The following is a 13,630-nucleotide window of genomic DNA, read 5'->3' as shown; positions in this document are numbered from 1 at the left end:
ACTTTCAGGGTAAAGTCCCAAATCCTTAGCTTGTCATTTGAAGTTCTCCACTTTTGGTCCAAATTCACTTCTCCAATTTTATCATCTGCCAGTACATAAACATTACATTCCTTCCACCTCAGTCTATTTATTGTTTTCCCAAAGCACCATTCATATTACTTCCAACCCCTACTTTATTCAGGTTTATTTTCCTTAGAGTCCCTGTCCTTCTTCTCTTTATTTATACCACTTCTGATGGTATTTTCCAAAACACCTGAACTCACAGCAACCTCTTACTCCTTCAACTACTGTACTAGTTTTAGAAAATGCTTTATATATTTATGGCTGTTTCCTGAATCCAGGACTCGAAGGTTCTTGAAGGCACAAATTTTATCTTTCACCTCTTTGTATACTTAGTATCTTGCAGAGCACCTTGTACCCAGAGAGTTTTCTGTAAATGTATACTGATTTTAACTTTCTCAAACAAAAAGCCTCATTGTCCATTCCAGTCTAGAGTCTCTTCCTGGAATCCTTCACTATTCCTAGTCTTTTCCATCCTACAGCAATTGTCCCAGTTGTCCCTCTCCTTCTACCACTGACTTCTACTTGCTATTAAAAAAAAAAAAAACAAGGAAAAAAAAAACCAAGTCTCTCTTACGTAATTTCAAGCATTCCTGTTTAGTCCTGTCAGTATTATCTTAAAACCATCTAATCAATAGTTATAACTACTGTACATGTTTATGTAATAAAAGGTTTACTTTATGTTACTTGGCCTAGCTCAATGATCATAGTGACAGATTACGGTCCTACAACAGATATGCTAAATCCCAGCAGTTTTAATAAAGGAGGCTTTAAAATAGCTAAATGACTTGTCACAACTGGATTGTCAATAAAAAAATTGACATGCTTTAGTTAGTTAGATAATACAAATATGTTTACCTTCTTTCCTTGGCTGACAAATGTCTCCGGCTCTGTAATTTACTGTCATTCTATTAAAATTAAAACAAAACACAAGCAAATACAAACGATAACATTGCTACTATTCATTTTCAAAGAGTAAAATTAAAAAGAAAATAGTCTCTTCATTGAGAAGGACATGATCTTCTTCATAAAACTTTGAAAATAGCTTACCAAACTAGAAGACTCCTCTTTTGAAGCCAGTTTCTGGAGAGACCTATGAAAACAGACAGAAAGAGGAATCTACTAACCATTAAAAAAGGCATTCACAAAATACCAAAACATTCCCACACCATACTCTTTTATTATTGGCAACCCTACAAATTTTCAAATTTGATAAAATTAGAAAAATACAATCAAATTGTTCATCTTCCCACATTTATATTCTTAAATAGCTGACATGTATTGAACACTTTACATGCATTTAATCTTCAGCAAAATCCTATGAAAGAGGTACCATTCTGTTTTCACCAAGAAGGATGGTAGAGTAACTTGCCCAAGGATACACTGTGGAAGGCAATTCTGGTCTAACTCCTAAGCTATTCTCTTTTATCCCCTATGCATGTTTTTAAATTTTTATTTCATTATGGTAATATACATAAAACTTGCCATTTTAGCCATTTTAGGTATACAATTCAGTGGCATTAACATTTACAGTATTGTGCTATCATCATTACGATCCATCACCTAAACTTTTTCATTACCCCAAAAAGAAGCTGTACCCATTAAGTAGTAACTTCCCATTCTCTTTTCTGCTCCAGTCTCTGGTAACTAATCTACTTTCTGTGTCTATGAATTTGCTTATTCTAGATAGTTCTTATAAACTTGTCCTTTTGCTTCTAATTTTTTACTTAGAATAATGTTTTCAAGGTTCATTCATGTTGTAGCGCGTATCAGAACTTCAGTTTTGTTTTGTTAAATTTTCAGAATGTTTTTATTGATAAGGGAAGCTTACTTCATTCCTTTTTATGACTGAATATCTCATTGTATGTATGCCCTACATTTTGTTTAGCCATTTATCTGTTGATAGACACAGGTTGCTTCGACCTTTTAGCTTTGTGAACAATGCTGCTAAAAACATTGGTATACAAAGCTCTGTTAGAGCCCCTGTGTTTAATTCTTTTGGATTTTGACCATATCATTTTACACCCCACTAGCAAAGCATGAGGGTCCTGATTTCTCCATTCTTGCCAACACTTGTTTTTGTCTGTTTTAAAGAGTAGTCCTCTTCGTAGGTATGAAGAGATATCTCAGTATGGTTTGGAGCTGCATTTCCCTAATCACTACTACACTATTCTTAACTACCCCAATGAGAAAGCTTTTTCTCCCTTGATTAGTAAGACATTAAAGAGTAAAACAATGTAAGTTTTTAATGAAATTTCATTATATTATTAGCACTTACAAATATTTGTTTGTAATTTTAATCTAGTTTGGTCCTTTTTATATTTATTTTTCTATCCTGGGTCCTGGGAATTTCTTTAGAGAGATTTAACCACCTTTATCCTCACACCCCATCCCCAATCAAATGACAAGAAAATAAGACTGTAGGACAATGGAGGATAAAAGTACTTAAGTCAATCTTGCTATTATCTTTGTCAGAATTAATTCATCATCATTCCCAGTATGGCTTTCTAATTACCTTTGGGATTGAAGGTGGGACAAGTCAATTGTAGTATCAGGATAATCTAATGTCTCTTCCCCTTCATCCTTCATTTCATCAACAGGCTCCTGATCTTTTACCACCTCTTCAGACTCTCCATCTTCAGAGCTTTCTTCCTGAATTAGTTTCTCATTTAGCTCAACTCCACCACTCTGAACAGTAATATCTTCTTGGTCAACCTGAGTCATGAGTTCCACTTCTATAGGAGTTTCATGTAATTCCTCTTTATCCTCTTCACTGCTACTGTCACCTCCATCTGGAGAATCACCATAAGCAAAGTCAGCTTGACAGTGTGGGACTACCACAAGCTAGAGGATGTCCTCAAAAACGTAAAAAAAATATTCCATTGACTCCCTGTTTCCCAAAAGATCACTAGAAATACTCCTGATCATCCCTGAAGAGGATAATCAGTATTGTGAATAGGATGGACTAAATGATCTTCAAAATCTTTTATCACAGTACATTTCTTGGACATCACAACCATTTCTGCAATGAAAACTTTAACTTGCCTTCACTGGGAACTTCCATTTTCCAAAAAAAGCAGTTCTATAAATCCTGCCGCCATTTTTATTATAATTTGCACATAAGAAATGGGATGAAGTAACAAATGTTATATAATTGGCACTTAGCAGTTACTCCTACTTTTACAGAAGGAAGACTATCTAGTACTCATTATATGGTCATTGGAACCACAGAGACTTGTAGCTGAACTAAACCATTAACCACCTGGATGACCCTGAACAAGTTACTTCTCTGAAGTTCAGGTGCCTCACCTGTAAATGAGATGCCACCACCCATTTGACAAGGATGGTTATGAGAATTAAATAAAAAATAATATATATATAAATAAAACACTTTATACAATGCCAGGTATACAGTTAGCATTCAATAAATGGACGGCTGTTGTACTAGTAGTAGTCATAAGTGAAAACACTGTAATGTAATATTACTCCTAAAAAGGAATAACCCTAGGAGAGAGGGCATAATATTCCTAGGTCCCTTAGATATATAGGTAAATCTTTTCAGCATCTATAGCTGCTCTCTACCCGAGGCAAAATTATTATTAAATCAAATCAAATTCTCATATCTGAAAACGGCACTTGATATAAATTCCTCTTTGAATCACTTGCAATTTATAAAACTAAAAGTTAAGTGTTAGGGAGCAGGCAGAGCTCAGTGGTTGAGCACCTGCTTCCTATGTATGAGGTCCTGGGTACAGTCCCCCGGTACCTCCTTTAAAAAAAAAAAAAAAGTTAATCCAAATATACCTGAGTGTATATGTATCAAACATATCTACGTACTATACATTAAACACTGAAGTTTTACTATAATATATAAATAATATACACAAGTATATTGTCATGGCTGCAACTATATACTTTATAATTGACTAGAAGGAGTATATTTTTGGCATTTCCAAAAACAAAATTCAGTCAATCAAGACAGCCAGTGTTGTTCAATGATCTCAACTAAGACATCATCATCTAAGTTAGGATTTAGAAGCAAAGACAATAGAAAACATGTAAGCTAATTTATTAAAATCCATAAAAATACCTAGTTGTTCCATTTCTTCTGAAACAAGTTCACTTGCGCAACTCGTCAGTGTCTCCATGTCTTCATCCTGCACTCTGACTTTTCGTTCACCTCGGTGTCTCCATATACAGGACTCATCTACCTATAGAAATAGTTCCTTTTCATTGATGAAGCTTTATGTAAGACCAATGAAAATTAGAAGACAAAATAACCAAGAAGCTGAAGAGTACCTTAAAAAGGAAGCTAAACCCCATCATTAGATATGAGGGAGGAAGGAAATTCTTTTTTCCTACAAAAGATAATGCACATAAATGTTTTTAAAATTCAGTTTCTTTCAATTTTTGCTTGCAATATGTATCTGACACTATTAGTCAAATCCATTTGGTCCTTCACTCTGTCATGAAAGAATATTTCCTATTTACAGAATTTGGCATTTTGTATAAAAAAAGTAACTGAGAAGAAAAAAATATGCATGTTTGCTCTTATCTTTTGGGTAGTCAGACCCTGAATAATCTACTTTTAGAAAAAGTCAGGCTATGCTTTCTTGCCCTTAAAATTTTAAACTATGGAAAAGTATATCCTTAACTAAAAAAATAAATGAATATGACATGACAAATATTAAATTTGCCATACCCAAGCAAAAACATCCATATTTCCTAAGAGACTTCAATGTGAAATCGGAGTAATCAGTTTCTGTTCTAAGAATATAGTAAATGGTCCTCAAACCTGTTGCCAAAATCCATTCACAAGTCTAGGAATAATTTGTATATCAAGCCATTACCTCTTATCATGAAGCTTCCTGTGGTCAAATATTCTCCAGTTGGTGCTGTTTTAGACACCTGAGGTACACAAAATATGTTATACCTTTGTCTTAAGAAAGACTTAATTCTTTTTCACTCAAAAGAAAAGTAAAGTCAAATTCAGTAAGCAGCATTGTCTCCTGAAAGGTTTATATAATTGAGCAAAAATTTTCAACACGGAGGGGGCAGATATCACTTCAATAACAGATATACCTCTGACAGTAACAATCCACGACATGAATAATTTTCAAATGCTATAGACTAGAGCTAGAGCAAGTTCATATATTTCCTCCAGTATGAGATGTAATGAGAAAGATAACATTAATTTTAAAAGCCTATCATAAAGCTACACTTTTATTAAATAAAACATTTCCTGAGGTTATTTTTGATATTAAAACACCTTTTCATTTTAGGAAACAATGGTGATAGCAGACTTTAAAACATGTATTCTATTAATAACCTGGCAAAAAAGAAAATAAGAAAGGTTATTTGTTTAATACATCTGTGGAACTCCCAAATCTGAGAACATCTTTGTTATAAATAGTTGTTATAACAGCTAAACAAAACTAAACTCTCTCATAAGAGAATTAAAACCACTTTTATAACAGTACTGAGGCAGAAAAAATTATAATCCCAGAAGTGATATTAATCCCATAAAAACACAGTATCAGAGCACAGAAGATAACCATATAATGAGATAAAAAATGAAACTATATCTAGGGGAAGGTAATGGTACTGAACGCTCCCTATCCTTCTGCATAGCTTTAGGACCTTGTAAAAGTGGTTATGTCATCGTTTTTAGTTTTTGAAATTGTGAAATCAACAGAAATGTGAAGTCATATATAGAATGAGGTATCCAATAAAACAGCATTAACCACAAAGGGGAAAAATGGCCAAAAGCAGATGAATTAAAAACAAACAAAAAAAACACTGGATATATCTACTTTTCTAGAAAGGACAAACAGATTTTAGAAAACTCCAACAAAGATGAACAGGAGAAAGACCTTTTAGGTCAGTTTGATAGTTATACCCGGAACACTCTTTATGCCACACATCTGTAGGGATAATTCTCTGCCTTCCGTTAGGCCTCTACTCAAATCTTATTTTCCCAGAGAGGCCTCCCCTGAAACTTCAATCAAAATGGTAGCCCTGGGAGCAGATGTAGCTCAAGTGCTGAGTGTCTGCTTCTCATGTATGAGGTACTGGGTTCAATCCCTGGTACTGCCTAGAAAAAAAAAAAGGTAGCCCCTATCATTTTCTTCCCCTTACTCCACTTTTCTTTATCGTTATAGCATGTGTAGCTTGACATTATATATGGTGTTGTGTCCACCACCAGAATTTAAGTTCCTTCAGGGCAGGTTCTTTGTCTATCTTCTATACCCTGTATACAATAACTTTTAATAAATTAAGCCCTTATTACCTGATGATGGTACACCCACCAAGCACTAGTGATAACTCGTGCATCCCAAGCAGCACTGTAGCAAAGAGCCATTGTGCCAGCTTCAGTCAAAGTCCGAGGGGGAATCGGTTCTCCTGCAATAATAATGCTGCAATTATTCAGATAACAAAGTACAGACTTTGGACAGATTAATATATGAAAATGGCATGCAGATGCCATGGCAAGGTCAATGCTCTTCTCTCTTAAATACCAATATCACATTTTTATTTCAACACTACAAGAAGTTATTACTTTCATTAAAAATGCATGTATATATTGTATGACTCCAACTTTATGACATTCTGGAAAAGCAAAACTATAGAAACAGTAAAAGACCAGGGGTTGTCAGGGTTTGAAGAGGGATGAAGAAGTGGCGCAGAGGACAACTTTAGGACAGTGAACCTATTCTGCATGATACCTTAATGAATACATGACATTAGGCATTTGCCAAAACCCACAGAATTGCATAGCACAAAAAGTGAACCCCAATGTAAACCATGGACTTTGTTAATAATAATGTATCAGTATTGGTTCAACAACTGAAATAAATGAACCACACTAATGCAAGGTATTAATCACAGGGGAAAATATGTAATGTGGAGGGAGATCTGGGGAAACTCTACTTGCTGTGTAATTTTTCTGTAAACCAAAAACTGCTAAAAAAAAATATAAAGTCTATTTTAAAAAATACATTTACATGGCAGGATCACTTTTAAATGTCTATTTAAATAAAACATAAAAATATCCTTTCAACTGTGTGAATAATTCTAACTTCATTTCAAAAAGGATAATTTTTTAAAATCTACTTGTTTGAAGACTTTCAGAATATAGACTGCCTGAATCACCAAAATGAATAATATATCCTAATCGATATGAAATATTTTTATATAATAAACATATTATAAAGTTCACTATTTAAAAGTATACAATTTAGTGGTTTTCCATATGTTCACAAAGTTGTACAGGGATCATCACCATCTAATTTCAGAACATTTTCACCAGCCCAAAAAGAAACCCCATAACCGTTAGCAGTCACTCCCCCCATTTTACCCCTGACCCTTTACCTCCCGGCAACCACAAATCTACTTATTATTTCTGTGAACTAGCCTGTTTGGAAAATTTCATATAAATGGAATCATATAATACATAGTCTTTTGTGTCTACCTTCTTTCACTTCACATATGCTTCCAAGATTCATTCACACTGTAGCACTTATTAGTACTTAACACTTCTTAAAGCTGAATAATATCCCACTGTATGGATTTACCACACAGGATGTCTTTCCACTTATTTGAGTCTTTCAATGATGTTTTGTAGTTTTTAGTGTATGTCTTCCCTTATTTATTAAATTTATTCCTAGGTATTTTATTGTTTATAATGCTATTATAAATCAAAGTTTCTTAATTTCATTTTTCAGATTGCTCATTGCTAGTATATAGGTATATACAATGATTTCTGTATATTGAGCTTACATCCTGCACATTGCTGAAGTTGTTGATTATAATTTTTTATATATAAGGCCATATCATCTGAGAACAGGGAATTTTGTACTTCTTCCTTTCCATTTGGATGTCTTTTATTTCTTTTGCTTACCTAATTGCCTTGCAAGAACCTCTGGTATAAATTGAATAGGAGTGGTGAGAGTAAACATCCTTGTTCTGTTTCAGATCTTGGGGGGGAAAGCTTTCAGTCTTTCACCATTAAGTATGATATTAGCAGCAGGTCTTTCATAGGTACTCTTTATACTACACTGAAGTAGTTCTCTTCTATTCCTGATTTAGTGTTTTATCGGCATGAATATTAAGTTTTGTCAAATGATTTTTCAACATCTATTGAGATGATGATGATGAAGTATATTACACTGATTAAGATTTTCCCATGTTGAACCAACCTTACATTCCGGGGGTACTTACCCTTTTTATATGTTACTGGATTTGGGTTGCTTGTATTTGTTGAGATTTTTATGTCTCTATTCATAAGGAATACTGGTCTATAGTTTTCTTTTCTGGTGATGTCTTTGTTTGGCTTTAATGTCAGGGTAATACTGGCCTCACAGAATGAGTTAAAAATACTCCCTTCTCTTGTATGTTTTGTAAGAATTTGTGGAAAAATGGTTATAATTATTCTTTAAAACTTTGGTAGGTTCACCAATGAAGCCATCTGGGCTTGAGCTTTTTGTTGTGGGCAGTTTTTTAAAATTATTAATTCAATCTCCTTACTTGTTATAGTTCTATTTAGATTTTCTATTTCTTCTTGAGTTAGTTTTGGTAGTTTGTGTCTCTCTAGGAATTAGTCTATTTCTAGGTTATCTAATTTGATAGCATACAGCAAATTCATAGTATTCCCTTACAATCTTTTTTTATTTACATAAAGTAGGTTGTCCTCTCTTTTATTTCTGATTTTAGGAATTTGATTATTTTATTTTCTTGGTAAGTCTAGTTAAAGTTTTGTCATTTTTGTTGATCTTTTCAAAGAACCAACTTTTGGATTTGTTTATTTTTCTCTATTCTCTGTTTCATTTATTTCCACTCTAATCTTTATTTCCTTCCTTGTGCTTGCTTTGGGTTATCTGTTCTTCTTTTGTTTTTGAACTACGGAGGCCATGGATTGAACCTGGGACCTTTTATGTAGGAAGCCAGCACTCGACCTCTGAGCCACATCAGCTCCCCTGAGTTGGTTTTTTCATTTGTTTTGCTTGTTGCTTGCTTTTTTTTTTAAGGAGGCTCTGGGAACCGAACCCAGCACCTCCCATGTGGGAAGCAGGTGCTCAACTGCTGGAGCCACATCTGCTCCCCTTTTTCTATTTCTTAAAATAGAAGGTTATAGTTTTGAGATCTTTATTCTTTTTTTTCTCCCCATCCAGACTTCCTGCTATTTGTTCACTTCTTTCAGACTCTTCTTTCTTTTTTAATATAGGCATTTACAGATAAAAATCTCCCTCGAAGTAGTATTTAGTTGCATCTCCTAAGTTTTGGTATATTGTGTTTTTGTTTGTATTCATCTTAAAGTATTTTCTAATTCCCTTTGTTATTTCTTCTTTGATCCACTGGTTATTTATGAGTGTCTTCTTTAAATTTCATGTATTTGTGAATTTCCCGTATTTCCTTCTACTCTTCATTTCTAGTTTCATTCCATTATAGTCAAAGAACATATTTTGTATGATTTCAAAAGTTTTAAATTTGAGACTAGTTTTGTAGACTAACATATGTCTAACCTGGAGACTATTCCATGTGCACCTGAAAAGAATGTTCTGCTGTTGTTGGGTGGAGTGCTCTATAGACGTCTATTAGGTCTAAATGACTTATAGTGTTGTTCAAGTCTTCTGTTTTCTTGTTTATCTTCTGTCTAGTTGTTCTATTCATTATTGAAAATGGAGTATTGAAGTCTACATATATGACTGTTGAATTGTCTCCCTTCACTTCTACCATTTTTGCATATAACATTTCATATGTTTTGGGGCTCTGTTAGGTGCGCATAAGTTTATAACTGTTCTATCTTCTTGATAGATTGTTCCTTTTATCATTTCTTAAATGCCTTTTGTTTCTATTAGTAATTTTTGTCCTATAGTTAGTCTACAAATATATATATTTTAGGAGGTGCTGGGAATTAAACCCAGGACCTTGTACATGGGAAGCAGGTGCTAAACCACAGAGCTACATCCACTCCCCAATGAGAACTGATGTTTTTTAATACATTTGTTTGTTTTTAGTACTAGGGATTGAACCCAGGACCTTACATGGGAAGCAGGCGCTCAACCACTTGAGTTCCATGTGCTACCCAGTTTACAGTTGTTTTTTTTTAAGAGAACTATTTATTTATTTAATTTCTCTCCCTTCCCCCCCCCCGCCCCGCCCCGCCCCAGTTGTCTGTTCTCTGTATCCATCTGCTGCGTGTTCTTCTTTGTCCGCTTCTGTTGTTATCAGTGGCATGGGAATCTGTGTTTCTTTTTGGTGTGTTACCTTGTGCGTCAGCTCTCTGTGTGTGCAGCGCCATTCCTGGGCAGGCTGCCCTTTCTTTCGCACTGGGTGGCTCTCCTTATGGGGCGCACTCCTTGCACACGGGGCTCCCCTACGCGGGACACCACTGCGTGGCACAGCACTCCTTGCGCGCATCAGCACTGCACGTGGGCCAGCTGCACACAGGGTCAAGAAGGCCCGGGGTTTGAACTGCGGACCTCCCATGTGGTAGACGGATGCCCCATCCACTGGGCCAAGTCCGCTTCCCATCTATAGTTATTTTTAAAGCAAGAACTAAAGTTCTGAACAACAGAAATATATTACCTGTTGGATTCTTAATTACACAGCTAGTTGCACCATGAAGATCAGCATGTACATAAATGTCCCCTTAAAGACAAATAAGAAATGGTATTTTAAGTCCTGTGTCTAAAAGTGAAAAAAAAAAAAGGTTTAAAATTTTAGCATTGAAAAACTAATATTTTAAAAACATGATCTACAATGACTTTGGAGGATTGAGAGCTATTTTGTAAATGTAGCAAAGAATCAAAAGTCCAACACCGCAGATTAACTCAGTATTATTAATTTAGGAATATTTAGTTAAAATGAGAATTAAATGTCAAAACAGACATCAGTGAACCATAGCAAACCCTTTTTCTACCAATTACAACAGTTACACAAAAGAGTACAAAATGAAAATCAATGCTTATTTTTGAGAAAGTTGAGCCAATCATTTAAGAAAAAATTCTTAAGAACTTCATTCCTTACTTTACCTGGTGTCAAGTATCTTTTCACAATTATTTCATTCTGTTGCTGATCTCGTCCACCTATAATTAGATAGTTCTCTGAGCTAATGAACCACAGAAATTTCTCAAACCTACCAAATCAAAAGGAAAAAGTCAACATTTTTTTCCTTTCACATCCGTTAAAAGAAAAAAGATGAAACTATCTGCTTTACAAGTTAAAGCAACTTGATAATTTAAGTCATCAAGCTGAATACTACTAAAATTCTAACACACAGAGTTTATATCCTGCCCTAGGATATTTTTAGAGTTTTATAAGAAAGCAATTAAATTTTTAAAACAATGTTATAGTCTTACCCCCATATAGATAAGCCTTCTTAAATTTAACTTATAACAATGAATTTCAAAGAATAAAGGAATAAAATGTCACAAGGTGCCTTTGACTAGCTTTCTCTCAGTGAGACCATTAGAAAGCCCTGGATGGTTGGGAACAAAAACAAAAAAATTGCTGCCTCTCTCTGTCCTCAATAAATCAAGTAAATGTTCATATATATATTCTTTACATTTAGTTTTCTTTATGCAGAAGACAAAAATTGCCTTTGATGGGTGAAAGTATAACCTTTCTCAAGGGACAAAGTAAGTGGGGGTTTCATGATTAAAACATACTTTTCAATATAAAAACATAAAGGTGTATTTTTTATGACATTTAGAAAACAAAAGACATGCCATATAGATGAATATATGACTAAAGAGATAGTCTTTATGATTTAAACTACAAAGAAAAAACTTCTAAAGATGGTACACTGAGCACAAACATTAAACTCAAATCCCCAATAAATAATAACAGAAGAATTCTATTACCATTTTTTAAAATTTTAATTGGTAATAGATGTACATGGTTCAAAATTTTAGAAAATATATAAAAAGGTATAGTGAAAGATCTCCCTCTTTACCTGTCCCACTTGTACTACCTTTAGTTCCTACCTGTACTACCAAATGGGGAACTGTTTTCATTAGCTTCCTGCATCTCCCTCTTGTGATTTTTTTATGCATATGAAAGCTAAAATAAAATGTTTATTCTTATCCTTCCCCCTTTTTTCAGACACAACAAATACCATTCTGCACATTGCTTTTCTTTTTCATTTAAATATAGATCTTACTCATTGCTGATTGGATGTACTATTAACTTATTTAATCATTTCCTTATTGCTAGTAAAGAAGTTAAAAGACAGAAACCAACAGAGACAAAGAGAATAGGAGAGATACATTTAGGATGTATGTTGTAAACCTAGTAAAGGAATGTATAACTGGTAAGCTAATAAAACCCTAAAAGAAGGTAAAAAGGAAAACAAAAAGGAACACAGGATAAATGGAACAAATAGAAAACAAAGATGGGATTTAAACACAAATACATTAAAAATTACATTAACTGTGAATGTACTACATGCCCTGGGTAAAGGGCAAAGACTGTCAGACTGGAAAACAGTAACTATGATATGCTCCTTTAGAACATGAGACTATAGAAAAGCTGAAATATAATGATGGAAAAAGATGTGCCATGAAAATACTCAACAAAAGGAAGCTGAATTTTTTAAGAGGTACTGGGGATTGAACCTAGGACCTCGTACACGCAAAGCATGTGCTTAACCACTGAGCTACAAACATTCTGCTAGTTATAATAACTGACAAAATACACTTTAAGGCAAAAGCTGTTATAAGTTAGGAGCATATTACAAGGTATGGGATTATATAACACAGTGAACCATGTGGTAGAAGATGGACTGTGGTTAGCAGTACAAATATCAGAGTGTTCTCTCATGAACTATAACAAATGTACTCTACTAATACATGGTGTTACTAATAGGGGGTGCATGGGAAAAATATACCTAATATAAGCTATGGACCATACTAAGTGGTAAGAGTATGTTGATGTTCTTTCTGTAACAAATGTTCCACAACAATTTTAAGGTGTTGGTGGAGAGGTGATGTATGGGAATTCTGCATATTATATTATGCATGATTGTTTTATAAGCTAACAACTTCTCTAAAAAGATTATATATATACATAAAGTTAAAAGTCTCAAATCAACGGGAAGATACAATTCTATATATTATCACCTAATTCCAGGCCTCGAAATATATAAAGCAAAAACATGTGAAAGTTAAAGGAGAAAAGGACAAACTGATAATTACAATTTGATGTTTAATACACCCCTCTAAGTAACTCAATTAGTTAACATGCTAAAGATTTAGCAACATGACTAATAAACCTGACCTTACTAACAAATTCAGAAAAAGGTACCCAACAACTGTAGAACAGAGATTCTTTTCAACTTATACATGAAATGTTTGTTAAAAAAAGCTGAACATAAATATGCTGGATCATAAAGCAAGTATCAACAACAAATGTTAAAGGATTGAAATTATTCAGAATAACACCCAACCACTGTTCAGATTAAGTTAGAAATTAGTAACAAAATGATAGCCAAAAGAGCCCCATAACAACTAAGAAGGAGATGATGATGGTCAATGCCCATCCCAACGAAGAGAGTATCTGCAACTGCAAG

The 13,630-nt window shown here is 34.0% G+C and overlaps 1 protein-coding gene across 2 annotated transcripts in view; it reads right to left on the bottom strand.

Moving 5' to 3' along the window:
* The window catches only part of NEMF (nuclear export mediator factor), a 70,044-nt gene that overhangs the window by 10,664 nt on the left and 45,750 nt on the right, over positions 1 to 13,630 (bottom strand). For both annotated transcript variants that reach the window (XR_009185004.2, XM_058293451.2), the window contains exons 17-25: positions 11,094 to 11,197; positions 10,648 to 10,710; positions 6,350 to 6,462; positions 4,911 to 4,968; positions 4,360 to 4,418; positions 4,151 to 4,271; positions 2,576 to 2,852; positions 1,111 to 1,153; positions 919 to 968 (exon numbers count right to left, since the gene is read on the bottom strand). Coding sequence is in view for 1 of the 2 variants with exons in the window: in XM_058293451.2 (XP_058149434.1) it covers positions 919 to 968; positions 1,111 to 1,153; positions 2,576 to 2,852; positions 4,151 to 4,271; positions 4,360 to 4,418; positions 4,911 to 4,968; positions 6,350 to 6,462; positions 10,648 to 10,710; positions 11,094 to 11,197 (888 nt within the window). In the remaining variant the exon portion in view is untranslated. The remainder of the gene's footprint in view (positions 1 to 918; positions 969 to 1,110; positions 1,154 to 2,575; positions 2,853 to 4,150; positions 4,272 to 4,359; positions 4,419 to 4,910; positions 4,969 to 6,349; positions 6,463 to 10,647; positions 10,711 to 11,093; positions 11,198 to 13,630) is intronic.

The sequence above is a fragment of the Dasypus novemcinctus genome, chromosome 3, assembly GCF_030445035.2.
Source record: "Dasypus novemcinctus isolate mDasNov1 chromosome 3, mDasNov1.1.hap2, whole genome shotgun sequence".
In the NCBI taxonomy this organism is placed as follows: domain Eukaryota; kingdom Metazoa; phylum Chordata; class Mammalia; order Cingulata; family Dasypodidae; genus Dasypus; species Dasypus novemcinctus.
The sequence above is the reverse complement of the archived record's forward strand: the minus strand, read 5'-3'. Positions and strand labels throughout refer to the sequence as shown.